Source organism: Ceratotherium simum, chromosome 22 (genome assembly GCF_057802395.1).
Source record: "Ceratotherium simum simum isolate JZ-2026a chromosome 22, ASM5780239v1, whole genome shotgun sequence".
Classification (NCBI taxonomy): domain Eukaryota; kingdom Metazoa; phylum Chordata; class Mammalia; order Perissodactyla; family Rhinocerotidae; genus Ceratotherium; species Ceratotherium simum.
The window spans coordinates 23,127,145-23,145,922 of NC_141921.1; the positions used below are offsets into that span (position 1 = coordinate 23,127,145).

The 18,778-nt window shown below is 35.7% G+C and overlaps 1 protein-coding gene across 11 annotated transcripts in view; it reads right to left on the reverse strand.

The window, feature by feature from the left end:
* Window positions 1–5,226: 5,226 nt before the first annotated feature.
* ZMYM4 (zinc finger MYM-type containing 4) overlaps window positions 5,227–18,778 on the reverse strand; it is a 150,084-nt gene continuing 136,532 nt past the window's right edge. For all 11 annotated transcript variants that reach the window (XM_087446305.1, XM_004425932.3, XM_087446304.1 and 8 more), the window contains 4 exons: window positions 12,258–12,369; window positions 10,531–10,779; window positions 8,607–8,736; window positions 5,227–7,717 (listed from right to left, as the gene is read on the reverse strand). In XM_087446305.1, the coding sequence (XP_087302431.1) occupies window positions 7,510–7,717; window positions 8,607–8,736; window positions 10,531–10,779; window positions 12,258–12,369 (699 nt within the window). In that variant the 3' untranslated portion in view covers window positions 5,227–7,509. The remainder of the gene's footprint in view (window positions 7,718–8,606; window positions 8,737–10,530; window positions 10,780–12,257; window positions 12,370–18,778) is intronic.

The following is an 18,778-nucleotide window of genomic DNA, read 5'->3' on the forward strand; positions in this document are numbered from 1 at the left end:
CCTGGGGCAGGGAAAGCATAAAATAATCCTGGAATATCTTGAAAGCTGAAAAAATGATGGGGACAATGTCAGAAGGACATAGGAGCCAGCCAGGCGAGGCTTCCATGGGTCAAATCTACGACAGTTTGAGTGTCAAAATAAATGAGAGTATCAGATTACAGCCTAATGAATAAAATAGGAATCCATGAGTCTATACTGATATAGATAAATGACTAAAAAATTAAAAAGACTCAGTATGAATTCTATTAAAAAAAATCTAACAATTTAGGGCAAAAATGATGGAAAAAAACATTATCAGGCAAATATTCACCAAGAGAAAGCAGGGGAAGCAATATTTATTGCATCTGATAAAACAGAATTCAATGCAAAAAAGAAAAAAGGTGGGAGATTATATACTGATGAGAAAGAACAATTAATTAAGAAAATGTAAATATCATGGATATTAGTACACCTCAAAAACAGCCTGAAAACTGACAAAATTGCAGGCGAGAAAGGGAGGATAGATAACCTTAGGGTTAAAAGAGGAAATGAAAAAACACCAACAATGGACTAATGAAAACTATTATGTCTGAATCTGGAAACACAGCTAAAGCAGAACTGAGAGGGAAATATAGATCTGAAATCATTTTTCATTTTCATGAAATCATTTTCAGGAAATAAGAAAGCAATCATTCAATTCAATAATTTAAAGAATGAACAACAGGAAAAAACAAGAGAAGAAAAACAGTAATAAAATCAGAAATAAATGGAAAAGAGACTGACAAAATCAAATGATGGTTCTTTGAAAAGATTATAAGATAAGACTGATCAGCAAAAAGGGAAAATGCAAACAGAATAACAAAAAATACAAAATGGAAATAATTATGAACCATATGCTAATAAACCTGAACGTATAGATGAAACTGAGAAAATTATAGAGAAATATAAAAATTCAAATTGACAAGACATCAAAAACTTGAATAGACCAGTGAGCATTAAGTAAATTAAAATGGCATAGACTTCCCCTTACAGGGCTAAAAAAAATAAACAGAATTAAAAATTTTATAGTTTGACTATACTTTCAAGAACAGAAGTTTTATATAAGTTGTTCCACAAAATGGAAAAGCAGGGCTGGCCCGGTGCATAGTGGTTTGGCGTCCTGGGGTTCACAGGTTCGGATCCCAGATGTGGACCTACTCACTGCTCATCAAGCCATGCTGTGGCAGCATCCCACATACAAAATAGAGGAAGATTGGCACAGATGTTAATTCAGGGCCAATCTTCCTCACCGAAAAAAAAAAAGGAAAAAAGGAAAAGGAATAAGACTTGCCTAACTCTTTTTGAGACTAGTGTTACCAGTGATTCCAAAATAAGATGAGAATTCAAGAAAAAAAACTTAAGAAATATTTCATTTGTGACTACAGATACAAAAACAAAACAAAAACCAAATAAGATATTAGCTAGCCAAACCTAACAGTATATATATATATTTTTAAATCAACAAGGGGTGATCCAAAGAATGCGAGAACCACTCAACATAAAATCTACCAATGTGCTTCACAACATTAATAAAGGCAGAAAAGTAAGATGACTACTACAATGAATGCAAAAAAAAGAAAAAAAAAAAGCATTTGCTAAGTTCACATTTATAAGTGAAAGAAAAACTCATGACAAACTAGGAATAGGAGGAAATATCCTTAACTTGATAAAGGTTATATATCTAATCCAATAGTATATATAAAAAATACATCATGATCAATTAGGGTTTTTTTCCAAGGACTGCCAAGATGGTTCAATATAAGAAAAATCCATCAATGCATTTCCCTAAATGAATAAACATAAAAATTATATGATCATATAGACACAGAAAAAAAGCATTTGATAACACTGATCTTTTATTTAATGAGGCAGGGAAAATTTCTTAGTAAAAACCATCAAATTTCTTTAACTTTATGTTTAAGATTACTCTCCAGATTGTATATACAGTTCTACCTTTATTTTTGCAATATGTAAGGGCTTTTAAATCCCTATATCACCACCAACACTTGGCATTGTCCACTTTTCTAATTTTGGCCAGACTTAAGGGTGTAAAGTGACAGCTCTTTAAAAAAAAAACCATGATGGGGCCGGCCCAGTGGCGCAAGTGGTTAAGTGCGCACGCTCCACTGCAGAGGCCTGGGTTTTGCCGGTTTGGATCCTGGGCGTGCACCGACACACTGCTTGGTAAGCCATGCTGTGGCAGCGTCCCATATAAAGTGGAGGAAGATGGGCACGGATGTTAGTCCAGGGCCGGTCTTCCTCAGCAAAAAAAAAAAAAGAGGAGGATTGGCAGATGTTAGCACAGGGCTGATATTCCTCGCAAAAAAAAAAATCCCATGATTACTAATAAGTTTGAAAATCTCTTCATATACTTGTTACTCTTTTGGGTTTCCCTTCTATGAATATCTATTCATTATCCTTTGTTCAGTTTTCTTTACAATTCAGCAGTTTTTTGTATATTCTAGATATAAATCCTTTGGTGGTTTTACACTGCAAGTATCTTCTCCAAGCCTGTCATTTGTTTGTCAAACTTGATTGACAAGTCTTTAATTTTGATGCAAAATTAATCTTTTTTTGTTTTCTCCATATGGTTTGTGTTTTGGGGGATTTTATTTAAGAAGCTCTTTCCTTCCCCTAGATCACAATATTCTCCTATATTTCTACTAATTTTATAATTTTACCTTTCATATTTAGACCTTTAATCCATCGAGAGCCCACCTTTGGACTTAATGCTAGTTAGGTATCCTGTTTAATTATTCTCCATGTAAAAAGCCAGTTTTCCAACATCATCTACTAAAACAAACATAGGGGCCTTGTGTATTACTTCATTACTAAATATAGCTTTTGTTGCTACTATCTTTTCCTTTTAATTACATTATCTAATTGGCTATTGCTCTTGTATAAAAATGCTTGTCATTTTTATAAATATTTTGTAGCTATCATCCTTACTTAAATTTATTTTTACTAGTTTGTTGTTTCTCTTGCTTTTTTTATATAGATGTTCCTGAACATCTGAAAATAATGACTTAAAAATAGAGTTTTATTTCTCACTTTCCAATATTGATAATCTCTTTCTTTTTCTTTCCTTACAGTCTGGATCAGAGCTTCTGGGTCTATGTTAAACAGTACCATGATACCGGGCACAGTAGATCTATTAATTAGGATACTGATTTGGCTACTTTATTTTTTTATGTGAGGAAGATTGGCCCTGAGCTAACATCTGTTGCTAATCTTCCTCTTTTTGGTTGAGGAAGCTTGGCCCTAAGCTAATAAATCTGTGCCAATCTTCTTCTACTTTGTGTGAGGGAAGCCGCCACAGCATGGCTTAATGAGTGGTGTGTAGGTCCACAGCCGGGATCTGAACCTGCGAACCCCGGGCCGCTGAAGCGGAGAGCGCACATTTAACCACTATACCACCGGGCTGGCCCCTGGTTTGGCTACTTTAATGGAGACCAAATAACAATGTCTTAAATAAGATGGAAGGTTTCTTTCTTTCTTATGTGAAGGTCTGAGCTAGTAGGCAGTTCAGGAGATAAGTGGCTCTGCCCCATGAGGTTAATGTACTTGTGATATGCTGCCCTTTCCCACAGAGACAAAACTGGTTTGCCATGACCACATTCACATTCATGCCCATGGGAAAGGGGAAATTAGAAAAGGAGGGCAAGACCTCTTCTTTTAAGGACATGGCCTGGTAGTTACAAACTCACTTCTGCTTCTATCTCATTGATCAAAACGTAGTCACATGTTCACACCTAGTTGCAAGGCAGCCTGGAAAATACAATGTCTTACCAAGAAAGCTACTGCCCAGCGAAAACATGGGGGTCAGGGGTTTCTGTTAACGAAGGAAGAAGTGGGGAGACATATATTGTTGTACAGTTGCCTTGTTCCTAAGTGATGGTATATAACCAGTACCAAGTAAAAGGAATTTAAGAGTTTCTCCAATTAAAAAAAAAAAATTATATCACATGCTCTTCTTGTATCTATTGATATACCATGTATTTCTTCCCTTTTTCAATGTAGTGAAGTATATCAATGGATTTTTGTGATGTTGATTAGTATTGATATGCATTTAAGCACATAAGAATGCATGATTTATTATATATAGTATTTAGTTATTCTAAATATGTGATTCAAATATATAGAATTGATCATGTAGGGTATTATGTTTTGCAGAATCTGAAGCACTGAACTTAGTGAAAATTCAGACTGTAGTAGGGGAGTTAACATTTATTTAAAATTTTACTACATGCCTAGCAATCTGTGCATGTTATAATAAAAAATACTTGACATCTGAAAGCCTACTATGTACTAGGCACAACTTATAAAAGAGTTATTATTACCCTCACTTTATGAGAAACTGAGGCACAGAGAGGTTAAGTAATTTACCTAAAACAATATAACCAGTAAGTGGAAAGACTAGGCTCCAAAGCCTTGGGACTTCCTACTCTGTAACAATGCCTCTCAATTATTATTTTTTAAATGATGGTAATAAAGTATGATGATGATAGACAAGAGGAATTGGGGGTATTATTGCTTAATTTTTTCCTAAAATTTCAACTTGCTATCATAGGGAACACCTTTATATTTGCATTGAAAATTAAAGATTTTAATTCACATGGAAAACTAAGATTCATTTACAGAAATTCATTTTACTTTAGACTTTTTGGAAGACAACTGTTATACAAAATTAGGAATGCCACAGGGCAGGGAGACAGAAACCGTCACTATGGAATATGAAGGTATATTTGCACAACACCAAGCAGCTCTGGAGTCTGGGGAAAATGCCATTTAGTCCCACATTCCCAAATTAAATATGTATTTATACTTAAGAATGGACACATTCTTTATTCTAATCTCACAATCTCAAAATCATTCGAGCTGAACTAATGCCAGCTTTGAAAATCTCAAAAAAGTTTGCCTGAAACAAAATATATACATGATACCTGATATTTCTAGCTTTCAGAGCTTTGAATATAGTTAATAAGTTAACTAAAAACTGGAATAAGTCTTTTGATGGGAAAAAGAAAACAACTGAAAAGACTTTGCAATGAAACAATATGTTTACTGGACTGAGGAAAAATCAAATAATTTATTTTCTCAAACTGCTTTCTCTGTAATAATACCATCTGTTGGGTAATACCAATAAGGTCAAACAGAAAAAAATACTTAAAATTCTTTCAAGACATAAAAAAAGGAATAACTCACCCATCAAATACAAATATACTATTTTATTCTAAGGGAATATTTCTGTGGTTTCTGCAAGGGGAAAACCCAAAAGTGGTTAAAAAACAAAAAAGAACAGAAAGAATAATTTAGATGTTTCTCTTGATGTCTTTTTTCTCCCCTGGAAAAAAAATGTAATTTTACATAATTTTAATAAAATTTAAAAAAGCAAATAGTCTGACACACATGGCAACAGCTACGCTTATGAGGAATGACCAATAATTAATCAATATTTTCTTTTACAAATTAATTTAGTGTCTGGACAGCTCTGTGGACTAACATGCAATTGAAATCCTGATATAGTCACTGACCCCGGTATTGGCTGTTCTCAGTTAAAAGATACAGATTTTTTTATCTCTGGTGTTTCATAACAATTTATCTACTACGCCAACAATGTTTTTCATACAGCTACAGAAGGGGAACTGTTAGTGTTTATACAAACCATAAAATTCGTATAGTGGGGACCATTACGCCTGACGTCTCTGGACAGTTTATTGGCAGACTTATCAGACAATCCAATTGTTTTTCCTCCACACCAGACAAGGTCTGGAAGTAAGAAGTTTTTCAGTCAGAAATGACAAACACAGATGGAATTAATCATACAGAATTGGGGCAGATTTACTTCTTTCACACAGTTTTCGGTAACAAAAATGAAATTTGTTACAGGCAGAGGGACAGAACCATCAAGTACACAATTTCAAAAGGCCTACTTTTTAATTTTTATTGTAGTTAAATGACTTTCATTTATTTATTAAAAAAAAAAAACCTGCCACCCCATCTAAAAAATGGGACATTGAAAACTCCTTCAAGGTTAAACCTTCCGAGAGGCTTTTTGGGCTTCTCTCATTTCTGTCGCAGGGTCAGGTGGGTCAGGCTAAGGAACTTCTGTGATTGGTCAACATCATAAAAGCTTCGATTCAAAATTCTGTGGGGAAGAAACTGAGAATGGAGATGAGGGAGATGGATTGATATGCCAAACACACCTATGACTTGCAATCCTCATAGAAGTACTAAAACAGCTCGAGTTTGGAATAACGCTATAAGAAGACCTGCTTGTGGATACGCAAGACAGTCAATGTCTCTGTATCCCAACCCCAGAATCCCTATTTTCAAGTTTCTTAGGGCAACGAGGTCATCTTCCAAATGCTTTGTATAGGAACATACTAGGACCTTTTCTACCATAATTCTGATAGCTAAGTAATACTGTGTCTTTGTGGAATCACCCACAGGTTTGCCAGAGTAAGGAGAGAGACTATCTGAAATGACAAGGGCCTCCAGAAACTGGTGTAAAAGACAAAATAAGAGGAATTATTTGGGAAATAGGAAGATAAGACAATGGGAGAAAAGCTGCCATTTGGGGATAAAATGAAAACAAAAGGAGAACCCCCATTTCTGTGTACCACAGCTCGTGCTATGAGACAGCAGCAATAAAGGGTGACACCCAGAGAAGTGGGCTATTTAGTGGGTTTTCTACAAACATTTCAAGACACTTGGGAGGGGGTTCTATTGGGCTCCATAGATTTTCTGTGTGCATAATCAGTTTGCAGAGTTTCAGCCCCTTTACCTTAATTTATCCACATCCAGACCCACAGCTGAGAAGGCTAGACCCAGAAAGTGAAAGGGACACCTTACTGTGCGAACAGCAGTGAAGGCCTTTTTCCCTGATGTGAGGGGCCCATGGCAAAAGCACCAGAGGCTTCTATCCTTCACAGAATTAGCTTGGCAGTGAAAATCAAAATCAAGACCACTTCACTCTCTACCTTTTAAAAAAAGTTGAGTATTTTTATTGGGTCTTCAAGTCTGGGTCCCACAGTCCTCATCTGATGTCACTCTTAGCTCTGTACTGATGTCTCCCCTGACTTCTACATAGGGCTGGCCCAAGTCACCTATTGCAGCCAAGGTTTCGCTCAAAGCTACCTCTCTAAGGTCTAAGGTTACTATGGTAGAGTTTTATACAACAGTTTTCCTTAAAAATATTCCACAATTTGTTATTCCCAAACAAAATAAGATTATGCACCACTCAGAGAAATTGGTTAGTCATTCTGAAGATGTCTAAGAACTATATCACTGCCAAAGAACATTTCTCAGTTCATATTCTTTCCTTCAGTTTTCATTTGTACATCCACACTGTGGTTCACGAGTCATCTGTTTTCTATTATCTTATAATCAAGTCAAGAGGACTTGGACTATACATCGTTTTCCAAAGCTGGATGCATTCACAGTTTGGTGCATACCAATGTGTATGAAAATAGGAACCCCACGTCAGCTTTAATCTGACAATTCAACATCAGAGTCTTCTGATTTGGCTTTGGCAAGTTCTTCGTGTACCTCCCTCACCATGAGAATACGTGTTAACATGGTGTCCAGGGTCCCAGGGTCTATTGGGAACGTGGAGTACCACATGGGGCTGTTGGGAACACAGGAGCGCTCAGGTTGAAGGTAAAACACATCATTCCTCTGCTTCACACTTTCAGAACTATCCACAGAAAAAAAAGAAAAAAGAAAGAAAATTGGGGATCAGAGGGTAGAGGCAATGCATAACTATTCTTTAATATAATGGCTCTCAACTTTTCCCTACTGTGACTAATATCATAGGCAAGCAATGTATCCACAGAGATAAGTAAGTTTATAGGCATTTTTCCCCCAGGACCAACCTAACTCTGTATCTTTATTCTCACACTCAAGAAATCACACTGGATTGGAAGTGAGTATAATGTTAATAGAAGACAAAGTATAAATCCTTCACAAACTTTAGTACTTAAAACACCACTAGGAGCAACAAAAAAATTCAACTCACATGTGACAACACTATGGCTGAGAACCACATATCCTCAGGGCCCAAAGACCTGGCATGAACCCCCAGAGCACTCAAAACACACTAACAAAGGGCAAACCTAGTCATTATATTTTGTTGAGAAAAAAGTGCTTTAGTGTGGATCTTATAACTCTAGAGTCAAAAAGTTTCTGTAAGAAAATAACCACTAAAAAAATTTTAATTCCTTAAAATAGTTTTTCTACTTATAGGTTTAGTAGTATGACCTTTCCTTGACATTTCTTTTCTATGTAAATAATAAAATCACAGCAGTTTAGATATCACATAAGGCTGAGCAACAGCTGTAAAGATCAAACGGCAGTGATTCTTGCTTTTGAAGAGATTTTTGGAAAGAAAATTATCAAGATAAAGCAATTTTTTTCTTGGTTCAAAATCCAGGCAGATATGAGAATGGGGAAAGACGAAATTAGAGGTAAATCATTGTCTGAAGTCACAGGCCAGCTACATTTCTGATATTCAAGCATCTGAAATCCAAAATATGTTAACGCTCTTCTGACATGTGCTATATCTAGTTCAGACGAAGATCACGTACCATTTTGACAGGTAAAACTCATAAAGTCGGACTGGGCATCTTAGTGGGTTGTCAGTATTCTCTGCCATCTCCACACCCACTGGAACCTCGTCATCTTCATTTCGTTTCCTCTTGCCAACAGTTAGTTTATCTTGAGACAGGAGATAATAATCAAAAGATTAGAAAAATCTTTTATTCAAGTCTCAAAACGCCCAATGAGCTTTGCTTCCAGTCACAATTGTCACTCCCTCCCCCATCCTTTCACTTACTCATTCAACAAATATTTAGTGAGCACCTATGGAGGTGCTAGATATTATTTTAAGTGCTGGGTTAATAACACTGAACAAAACAAAGTCCCTGTCCTATAAAATTTAGGTTTCCCTGCTGACCAAAATGGGGGCAGCATGGCAAAACACATGGTCCTGGAGGGGATGACTTAAACAGATTTTATTAGGCACAGGGTTCTTAAGCCAGAGAGAGAGAAAGCAGGAAAAAAGGGTTCCATGTGCTCTTCTCCTACAGTAGAGATCAAGATAGAAGCTGTCACCTCTGTCTGAAAATACGTCTACTGTGGAGCATTTGTTCAAGTTTCTTTTATTTGCCGTAGTATTATGAGAAATAGAGTCTTTGGTGGGTAAAGAAATTCTCAGTAAAGTTGACCATTTGATAAGAAAAGAGCAAACTCTTTTTCACCAACGGAATTTTGTAGAGGCCAAGGGTTATTAGAAAGAAGCTAGGGTGAAGACGTGGAAAGTGGGCTGTTTCCCGCTTGCTCCATTCAACCTTGAAGAGAACAGTGGGTGATCTGAGAACCTGAGGAAAAAGGTCTTCTTCTTCTTCTCTTATAGCTGCTCTTAACAACTGGCACAGAACTTGCCTCAGCTTCCTGCATTAGCTATTAAACAAAATTCATCCCAGTTTTCTATTCAGAAGCTACATAAATAGAAAGACTTTGCCATTTCTTCAGAAAAGAAGCTTACTTACTACCAATTTTGTCAAGCACCTAATTAGAAAACAGGGAAATGTTACCTGATTGCCTCCCCCTCCCCCAATTAATATCAATTAAGAGCACAACGTGGGCTATGTATGAACAAAATGAAGGAAAAAGGACAGAGATGTGATGAAAAAGCAAGATAATCTTAGTATTTTCTAAAGTAAAGGAGCAGTTGAGAAAAAAGTTAACACAAAGATGAACATCACAATTATTCTTTATAGATTTTAGTTTCAGTAATTTTAAATTCTCACATTCAAAATATATTTCACTCTTATCCCAAGGAAGTAACAACTTAATTTTTGGAATTTTAGAACTTACAATTTTGGTCAAAATTAACAAATTTAATTTCTAGTTCCATAATACCAATATTAATTCTTTTAACATTAAAAACAAACTATCATTTAATAGGCTGTTTTTAGAATGCAAGACCATAAACCTTCTAATAAAATTGTCACTGCTGATATTATTCTGTACAAAAGGAGTATACTCTAGGCCAGCTTTTAAGTTCCTTCAGAATTTGACAATTAATGTGAACTAAAAAGAGGTGCACTGGTCACAAAAAGATTCAGAAACAGTAGATTGAAAAGTTAAGCAGGTTCCTTTTAACTAGCAATTGACTCATCTGTTGTCTCTAAGTCAATGATTCTCAACCTTGGCTGTATATTTAAATTCCCTGGGAAGTTTTAAACTGCAGATTATTGGGGCTGTAAGCTAGACCAATTAAATAAGAATTTCTAATTTAAAAGCCAATAAAAGTATACTGAAGCAAGTGATTCCTCTCATTTTGAGGCAAGCCTTTAACCTAGCCTTGAAAATAAAGAAAAGTATTTGAATGTTACACTAAAGCTACACTTACCCATGTCTAGAATTTACAATTACCCCTCTGCGATAAGTCTCTATTTGAATACTAATAAGACTTCAAATAGAAATCTTACAAACTCCACCACACACCTGGTTCGGACTCCTGCTTTTGTAATGGTGGGAAGAACCTCAGATATGTCATCTTGGTACTGTACTTTAGAGTCCTGGTCCGTCTCATCACATGGGCAAAGGAAAGTTTCAAGTGCTCAGTAACATTCTTTAGTTGAAAGTATTTGGTATTGAAGAAAAGGAGGGTGTTCAAGAGGACGATTGGTGAGTAAGCGCCCAGCTGTTTGCACTCCCACAAATGCTCTTCTTCAATGCGAGAGAACATGTAACCTGGACAGAAGAAGGGGAAAAAAGAAGCAGTACTAAGCTCCTGCTAAGTAGGACTAAGTAATTTCTAAATTCCCAGACAGGAAGATACGAAGGAAAAGACTGATTGTTCCTCTTTCCCCCTCTCTTCCTTACACAGAAAAACAGAGAAGGCACCACAGAGAACAGGGCAGATGACTCCACTGAAGTAAACACTGTGAGCATACCCCTGAAACACTTTTAATCTATTGTTCTTCTAGACCAGGGGTTGGCAAACTTCTTCTGTAAAGAGCCAGATGGTAAATATTTTAAGCATTGTGGGCCATAGAGGCTCTGAACAACTTTGCTGTTGTAGAAGATAAGGAGCTGTAGAGACAATATATAAATAGGTGTGGCTATATACCAATAAAATTAATTTACAGACACAAATTTGAATTTCATACAATTTTCATGTCACAAAATATTATTCATCTTTAGATTTTTTCCCAACCATTTAAAAATGTAAAAACCATTTTTAGCTCAAGGGCCATACAGAAACAGGCAGCAGACCAAATGTGGCCCACAGGCCGCAGTCTGCAGACTCCTGTTTGAGATTATTATACTTCCTGTTAACTGGTTCAATTTTATTTAGCTAAGATCATTAAAAGGCAGATAGCTCCCTCCCTCCACCCCTCTTATTTTAAATTTATATTAAGAATGATTACTTCATGATAACTTATCTGGGATTGTTCTTGAAAAGCAGAGGTCTTGCAGAAGAATTAAAATAAGTACACCTTTAAATGCACCTTCCTCATGATACCCCTTAAATGCAGGTGTTTCCTAAAGTTCTCTCCCCAATCCTTTTTGTTGCTGCTTTTGCATTCTATTCTTGGGAGACTATCTACAAACATGAATTTATTACTTCCAAATCTATGTCCCTACCCCGCTCTTTGAATGCTAAATGCATCAAGCCACCACATTGCTCAGAATGCTTCAAAGGTGCTCTGTAGCCCAAGAGAAAGGGGCACAAATCCCTGAGCATCACATTCAACCTCTTCATTCACAGCCGAGGAGCCTGAGACCAAGAGTGAATTAGAGACTTGTCCAACAACATATGGTCAGAGACAATTCGAGAATGAAGACTTAACTCTCTTAACAACCAATACTACAAACTATTGGGAAAGGTCCACTGCTGAGAGGTAGAGTCTAGGAGAGCATGTGGCAGCTACTGGCACAGTGTGCAACTTTACCAACACTGCCAGATCCAAAACAGCTTCTAGAAAGTAAATGTAACTTCCAGTTGTTTTTGATCTTCAACAGGTAGTATCTGCACAGGCACTGTGTGGAAATTATAGTTTTACTACAATAATCACTAATAAAGACTTTCTCTTCAAAAGTCCAAATATGTTATAAATCAGGACAGAAAGATAAAATGAACAATTTATAAAAAGATAATCATAAAACTTAAGCAATTTAAGAAGGCACATCATGAAAAGAATCAAAATAAAAAATAATCATCCTACCATTAGGAAGTATTGTAGGTTCCCATATTTTCAAGAGTTTGGTAAGTTCAATCATAAATCTGGAATAGGGCTCAGTAAAAATGTTATCTATTCTACCATTTTCAAACAGGTACTACGAGAGAAAAAATGAAACATATATGTTGATACAAAGACAACACAAGTTTTTTTAAAAGATTTTAAGGAATATAGTTTACCCTTAATTTTCGCCCTTACAATATCGTGAACCATTTTAAGGATACATGTTAAAAATACCAGGATTCGAGCTAAAGATGCCTTTCACATGAACTGACATTATCTCAAGCACTGAGCTTGCAAGATAGAGTTTTCTATTTCCTTTTTAAAACTTGGATGGTACAAAATAATTACAGTGAACAACATATGTACTTTTTACTCAGTTCATGAAACTGATATACTAAAAATTTGCCCTTATTCGTATTTCCCAAATCATTCTTCTAATTCACAGTGCTGCAGACGTGCTCTCAGTTTTTGCTTGTTTTTCAGCCTACTTAAAAGATCACCTCCTGCAATACTACAGTTAGCTAGTGTCAGGTGATCTGAGGATACCCAAATTTAAAATCTACTTATTTGGAGCTTTCTAACCACAGGTCTCAACTCTATGCTCCACAACTCAGCCTTCAAAAAGTTCAAGTCTAATTATAGGACATAAAACTATGCTAATTATAACCATCAAGAACCATATCACAGGATGGGACACAAGCAACAGCTTGGGTAAAGTACTGGTAAAAAACATTTTGAGGGTGCAGGACAGGTCAGATAAAATCACTGGGGAAACACAATGAGCATTTACAGAACAGCACAAGGTAGTATAGTTACATGTAAACATCTTTTGGTGTTTTTAAGATTCTGTATTTTTAATTTATTTATCTATATCTATCTTGGTTTCCTGCTTTTCTATCAATGTATGACTTGGAGAGAATTTTTATTTCCACTTAAATGTATTTTGGCTAATAAAAATTACACACTATTTCAATGTGCATTTTTATAGGCCTCTTCAAAGGCAATTTATGATCGTATTGCCAGATTACAGTTTTGTTGTTGAGAAGTATCCTTTTTCTTTTAATCAAGTTATTTTCGCAACTTAAAAATACTATGTCCTCACTATGGAAAATGTTTAAAATACATAAAAAGTGGAATAAAGATGTACTGAAACTCACTATTCAAAAGTAACTCCTCTTGACATTCAGGGGTATTTCAATCTTTAAAAAAAATTCCTTTATAAATACATAAAGTTGAGTTTGTACATTTAATCAAATATATGAGTACATATAGAATACTTTTTAAAAAAATCACTTCCCGCTTTGATAAGGAACAAGACAAAAATGCCTGTTCTTGCCACTTGTATTCAACATTGTATGGAAGTCCTAACCACAGTAATCAGGCAAGAAAAGGAAATAAAAAGCATTGAAGTAGGAAAGGAAGAAGTAAAACTATCTCTATTTGCAGATGATATGATCCTATCCATAGAAAATTCTAAAGAATTCACAAAAAAACTAGTTGTTAGAGCTAATAAATGAATTCAGTAAAGTTGCAGGATATAAGCAACATGAAAATCAGTTGCAATAAACAATCCAAAAAGGAAATTACAAAAACAATTCCATTTACAATAGTATCAGAAAGAATAAAATACTTAAGAATAAATTTAACCAAGGAGGTACATGACTTACACACTTAAAACCATAAGAAACTGGGGCCCGGCCCAGTGGCATAGTGATTAAGTGTGCGCACTTTGCTGCGGCGGCCCGGGTTCAGATCCTGGGCACACACCGAGGCACCACTTGTTAAGCCATGCTGTGGCGGTGTCCCATATAAAGTGGAAGAAGATGGGCACGGATGTTAGCCCAGGGCCAATCTTCCTCAGCAAAAAGAGGAGGATTGGCAACAGATGTTAGCTCAGGGCTAGTCTTCCTCACAAAACGAAAAAACAAAAAAACAAAAAAAACTACAAAAAACTGGTGAGAGAAATTAAAGAAGACCTAAGGAAAACATCTCATATTGATGGACCTGAAGACAATACTGTCATGCACCACACAATGACATTTCAGTCAGCAAGGGACTGCATATATGACAGTGGTCCCATAAGATTAGTACCATATAGCCTAGGTGTGCAGTAGGCTATACCATCTAGGTTTGTGTAAGTACTGTAAGGGATGAAGAAACTTTTCTCTACCCTTCTAGGTTCTTCTGGCTGCTCTAAGAATTAAATTGACATGAAACAGATTAGCAGGAGAAAAACAAACTAAAGTTTAATAACACGTATACATGGAAGAAACCCAGGAAAATGAGTAACTTGCCAAAATGGCTGAAGCCCTCACGTTAAATACCATCCTCAGATAAAGACAAAAGATGATGCTGGGGGTGGAGAGAGTAAGGGACTTCAAAAGGAAGGAAGACAATTCACAGGCAGGTGAAAAGGAGCAAATGTTTGGAAAACAAATGCTTGGCCACATAGAAACACAGGAACACAGAGAGGGGCCCAACAAACAGGCTTTTCTAGGTTCCTCCCTGTCTACCACCTAGTTCATGTTATGCTAAGGTGATAGCTCGCTTCCTGAAACAGGTTTTTTTATTGGAATTCTTTTAGGCAGTTAAGGGGGAGATAACAAGAAAAACTTTGAGTCTTTTGTTTCTTAAAAATAATCAGCCTAAAACAATCCTCATGTTAAAGAGACACATTTTGGGGTGGCAAATTTTGTTCCCCTTCTGTATACTCTATGATGTTCACACAATGATGAAATTGCCTAACGACGCATTTCTCAGAAAGTATCCCCATCCTTAGGTGACGCATGACTGTACTGTTAAAATGGCAATATTCCCCAAAGCAATCTACAGATTCAATGCAATCCTATCAAAATGTCAATGGCCTTTTTTTGCAGAAATGGAAAAGCCTATCCTAAAATTCATAGGGAACTGCAAGAAACCTCAAATAGCCAAAAGAATCTTGTGGAATCGCACTTCCCAATTTCAACTTACTGCAAAGCTACAGTAATCAAAATAGTGTTTACTGCCATAATAATAGCCCTGTAGACCAATGTATTAGAATTGAGAGTCCAAAATAAACATACATATTTAGTCAAATGATTTCTGACAAGGATATCAAGACCACTCAATGGAGAAGGAATAGTCTCTTCAACAAATGGTGCTGGGGGAGAACTGGATATGCACATATCCCTACCTCACAGGAGATATAAAAGTGAATTCAAAAGGGATCAATGGGCCGGCCCCGTGGCTTAGCGGTTAAGTGCGTGCGCTCCGATGCTGGCGGCCCGGGTTCGGATCCCGGGTGTGCACCGACGCACCACTTCTCTGGCCATGCTGAGGCCGCATCCCACATACAGCAACTAGAAGGATGTGCAGCTATGACATACAACTATCTACTGGGGCTTTGGGGGAAAAATAAAAAAAAAAAAAAAAAAAAAAAAAAAATTCAAAAGGGATCAATGACCTAAAAATAAGAGCTAAAACTATACAACTCTAAAAAGAAAACATAGGGGTAAATCTTCATGAACTTGAATTTGGCAATGGGTTCTTAGACATAACACCAAAAGCACAAGCTACAACAGAAAAAATAAACTGAACTTCATCAAAATTAAAAATTTTGTGTATCAAAGTACACTATCCAGAGAGTGAAAAGAAAACCCAGAGAATGGGACAAAATATTTGCAAATCACATATCTGATAAGAGTTTAATATCCAGAGTATATAAAGAAATCCTATAACTCAACAACAAAAAAACAAACAACTCAATTAAAAAATGGGCAAAGGACTTAGACATTTCTCCAAAGAGGACATACAAATGGCCAACAAGTACATGAAAAGATGCTCAATGTCATTATTCATTAGGGAAATGCAAATCAAAACCACAATGAGATACCACCTCATACCCACCAGATGACTATTAAAAAACAAACAAACAGAAATTAACAAGTGATGGAGAAATTAACAAGTCAAGGATGTAAAGATAATGGAACTCTCAACTCTTATCCATTCCTGCTGGGAACATGAAACAGAGCAGCCACTGTGGAAAACGGTTTGTTGGTTCACCAACAAACTAATCAGAGAGTTACCATGTGACCTTGCAATTCTACTCCTAGGCATATACCCAAAAGAACTGAAAAATAGTGTTCAAAAAAAAACTTGTACCTGAACGTTCATAGTAGCACTCACTATTCATAATGGAACAAATGGTGGAAACAACTCAAATGTCCATCAACAGATGAATGAAAAACAAAATGTGGTATATCCAACATAGAATATTATTCAGCCATAAAAAGAAATGAAGGACTGATTCATGCTGCATTCATGTAAACCTTGAAAACACTATGTTAAGTGAAAGAAGCAAGACATAAAAGGCCACATACCATATAATTCTACTTATAGGAAATATACAGAATAGGCAAATTCAGGGAGACAGAAAGCAGATTTATGGTTGCCAGGGACTGGATGGAGCGGGTAATGGGGAGGGACTGCTTAATGAGTAGACTGTTTCTATTTAGGGTGATAAAGTTATAGAACTAGATAGTGGTGATGGTTGCACAACATCATTATTGTACTCAATGCCACTGAATTGTACACTTTAAAATGGTAAATTTCATCTATGTGTATTTTACCATAATATAGATTAACATTACACTACACATATAAGTTCTGTAAGTTACTTTTTTAAACCTATGTCCCTAAGAGTTTTCCATGTCAATTCATATAGAAACAATTCATTCCTTTTTAACTACTGTATGGTATTCAATTACATATTATAGTTGACTGAGCCATTACTCTTTGGATGAACACTTAGGTGGTTTCCAATTTTTTGCTGTTATCCAATTTTTTGCTGTTAAAAACAATGTTACAATGAATATGCCAGTATATGTCTTTCTTTGTACACGCGTGTGCATTTCTTTAAGGAGAGATACTGATCAATGGATTTGCTAGACTGAAGAATCTAGATGCATTTAAAGTTTTAATAGCCATTGTCAATTTGCCCTTTGAAAAGGCCTCCAACAGTGCACATATATCTTCACTAATACTTGGTACTATCAAACTTCTCAATCTTTCAAATTTTTAATCTATCTGATAGGTGAAAATTTGCCCAGATTACAGTTGAGCACCTTTTTACATTAGAGAGGCAATCCAACATAGTGATCATAAGCATGGACCCTGAAGCTGAACCACCTGGGTCCACATCTGGGACCCTGCACTTACTATGTTTGAGAGCTTAGACAAGGTGTTTAACTCACTGTGCCTCAGGTTCCTCAGGAGAAAATGGTGATGATAATAGTTCTTACACGTCATAGGGCCACACTAACAATTACGTGAGTTACTATATGAAATGAGCGGATATTAACACATTGCATACATAGCAAATGATTGTTAGGTGATTCTGGTACATTCCGTCCATTAGCAATCTGTTGATTTTCTTCTGTGACTTGTCTAATTGTTTCTTTGGCCAATTATCATCTTCCCAACTAATGTTAACAGTGGTGGTCCAAGTGTTGATGTTATAGTTGAGTTTAGTTTCTTTCTTTACATTTTTATGTTTTTGAAATTCTTTACAATTAGCATATTTATTTTTATAATCAGAAAAAATAAAAGAAACACATTAGAGATGTCAACATAAGTAACCTTTTAAAATTCCTTACAGTTAAGGAAAGCTTATTTCTTGTCAAAATTGATAAAGGGTTCATAATATTTACTTCCTATAACAATCATCTGACAATTTGTTAACTTATGGCCTCTTTTTAATAGTACTGTTATATAAAGTCGTTTATTAATATAAACAAGTAACAGGATAAATATACTAGAAAAAACTTTCATAGGTTTATGATTTGTCTCACAAATTAGAGTATATTTTATATATAGTGGAGAATCTGATATAAAAGGACTCAAATGTTTTTGATTGACATCGTGGCAGTGACCACCTATGTTTTGGTTATATTCAAATCATTAGAATATTAATAACTACCACAAAACATCTTGACATCTGCACTGATCAAATTAGAAAATATTCTTTAGATCCATAATATTATAAACTCCCAGAGTACAGGGAGTATGTCCAGAATCCTCACAATTTTTACCTGAGCAAAATGCATGCATGGCACATAGTACGGGCTCAATAATTTTTTTGAAAGAATCTATGAAAGTCCTCTTATATGTGAATTTTAAAAATATCTTTTACAGTCTAGAAATTGGATCAAAATATAATGGGAACTTATTAAATAACAAAGCAGCTATTTTGATTCTGTGGGAAAATGAATGCTGCTTGAATAATTAGCTACCCATCAGAAATGTCATTCATCAGAAATGTACTTGTAGCATGGACAAAAATGAATTTCTGGTGTATTAAAGATGTCAACCTGAAAAAAAACCCAAATATTTTAGAAAGAAATTCATGAGAATTTGAATTTAAATATTCAAGCAGGAAGACCATCTTAAGCAAAATGGAAAACCTAGGAACTATAAAGGGAAATATATGCATACTGCACATAAAAAGGAAAACTTTTTAACAG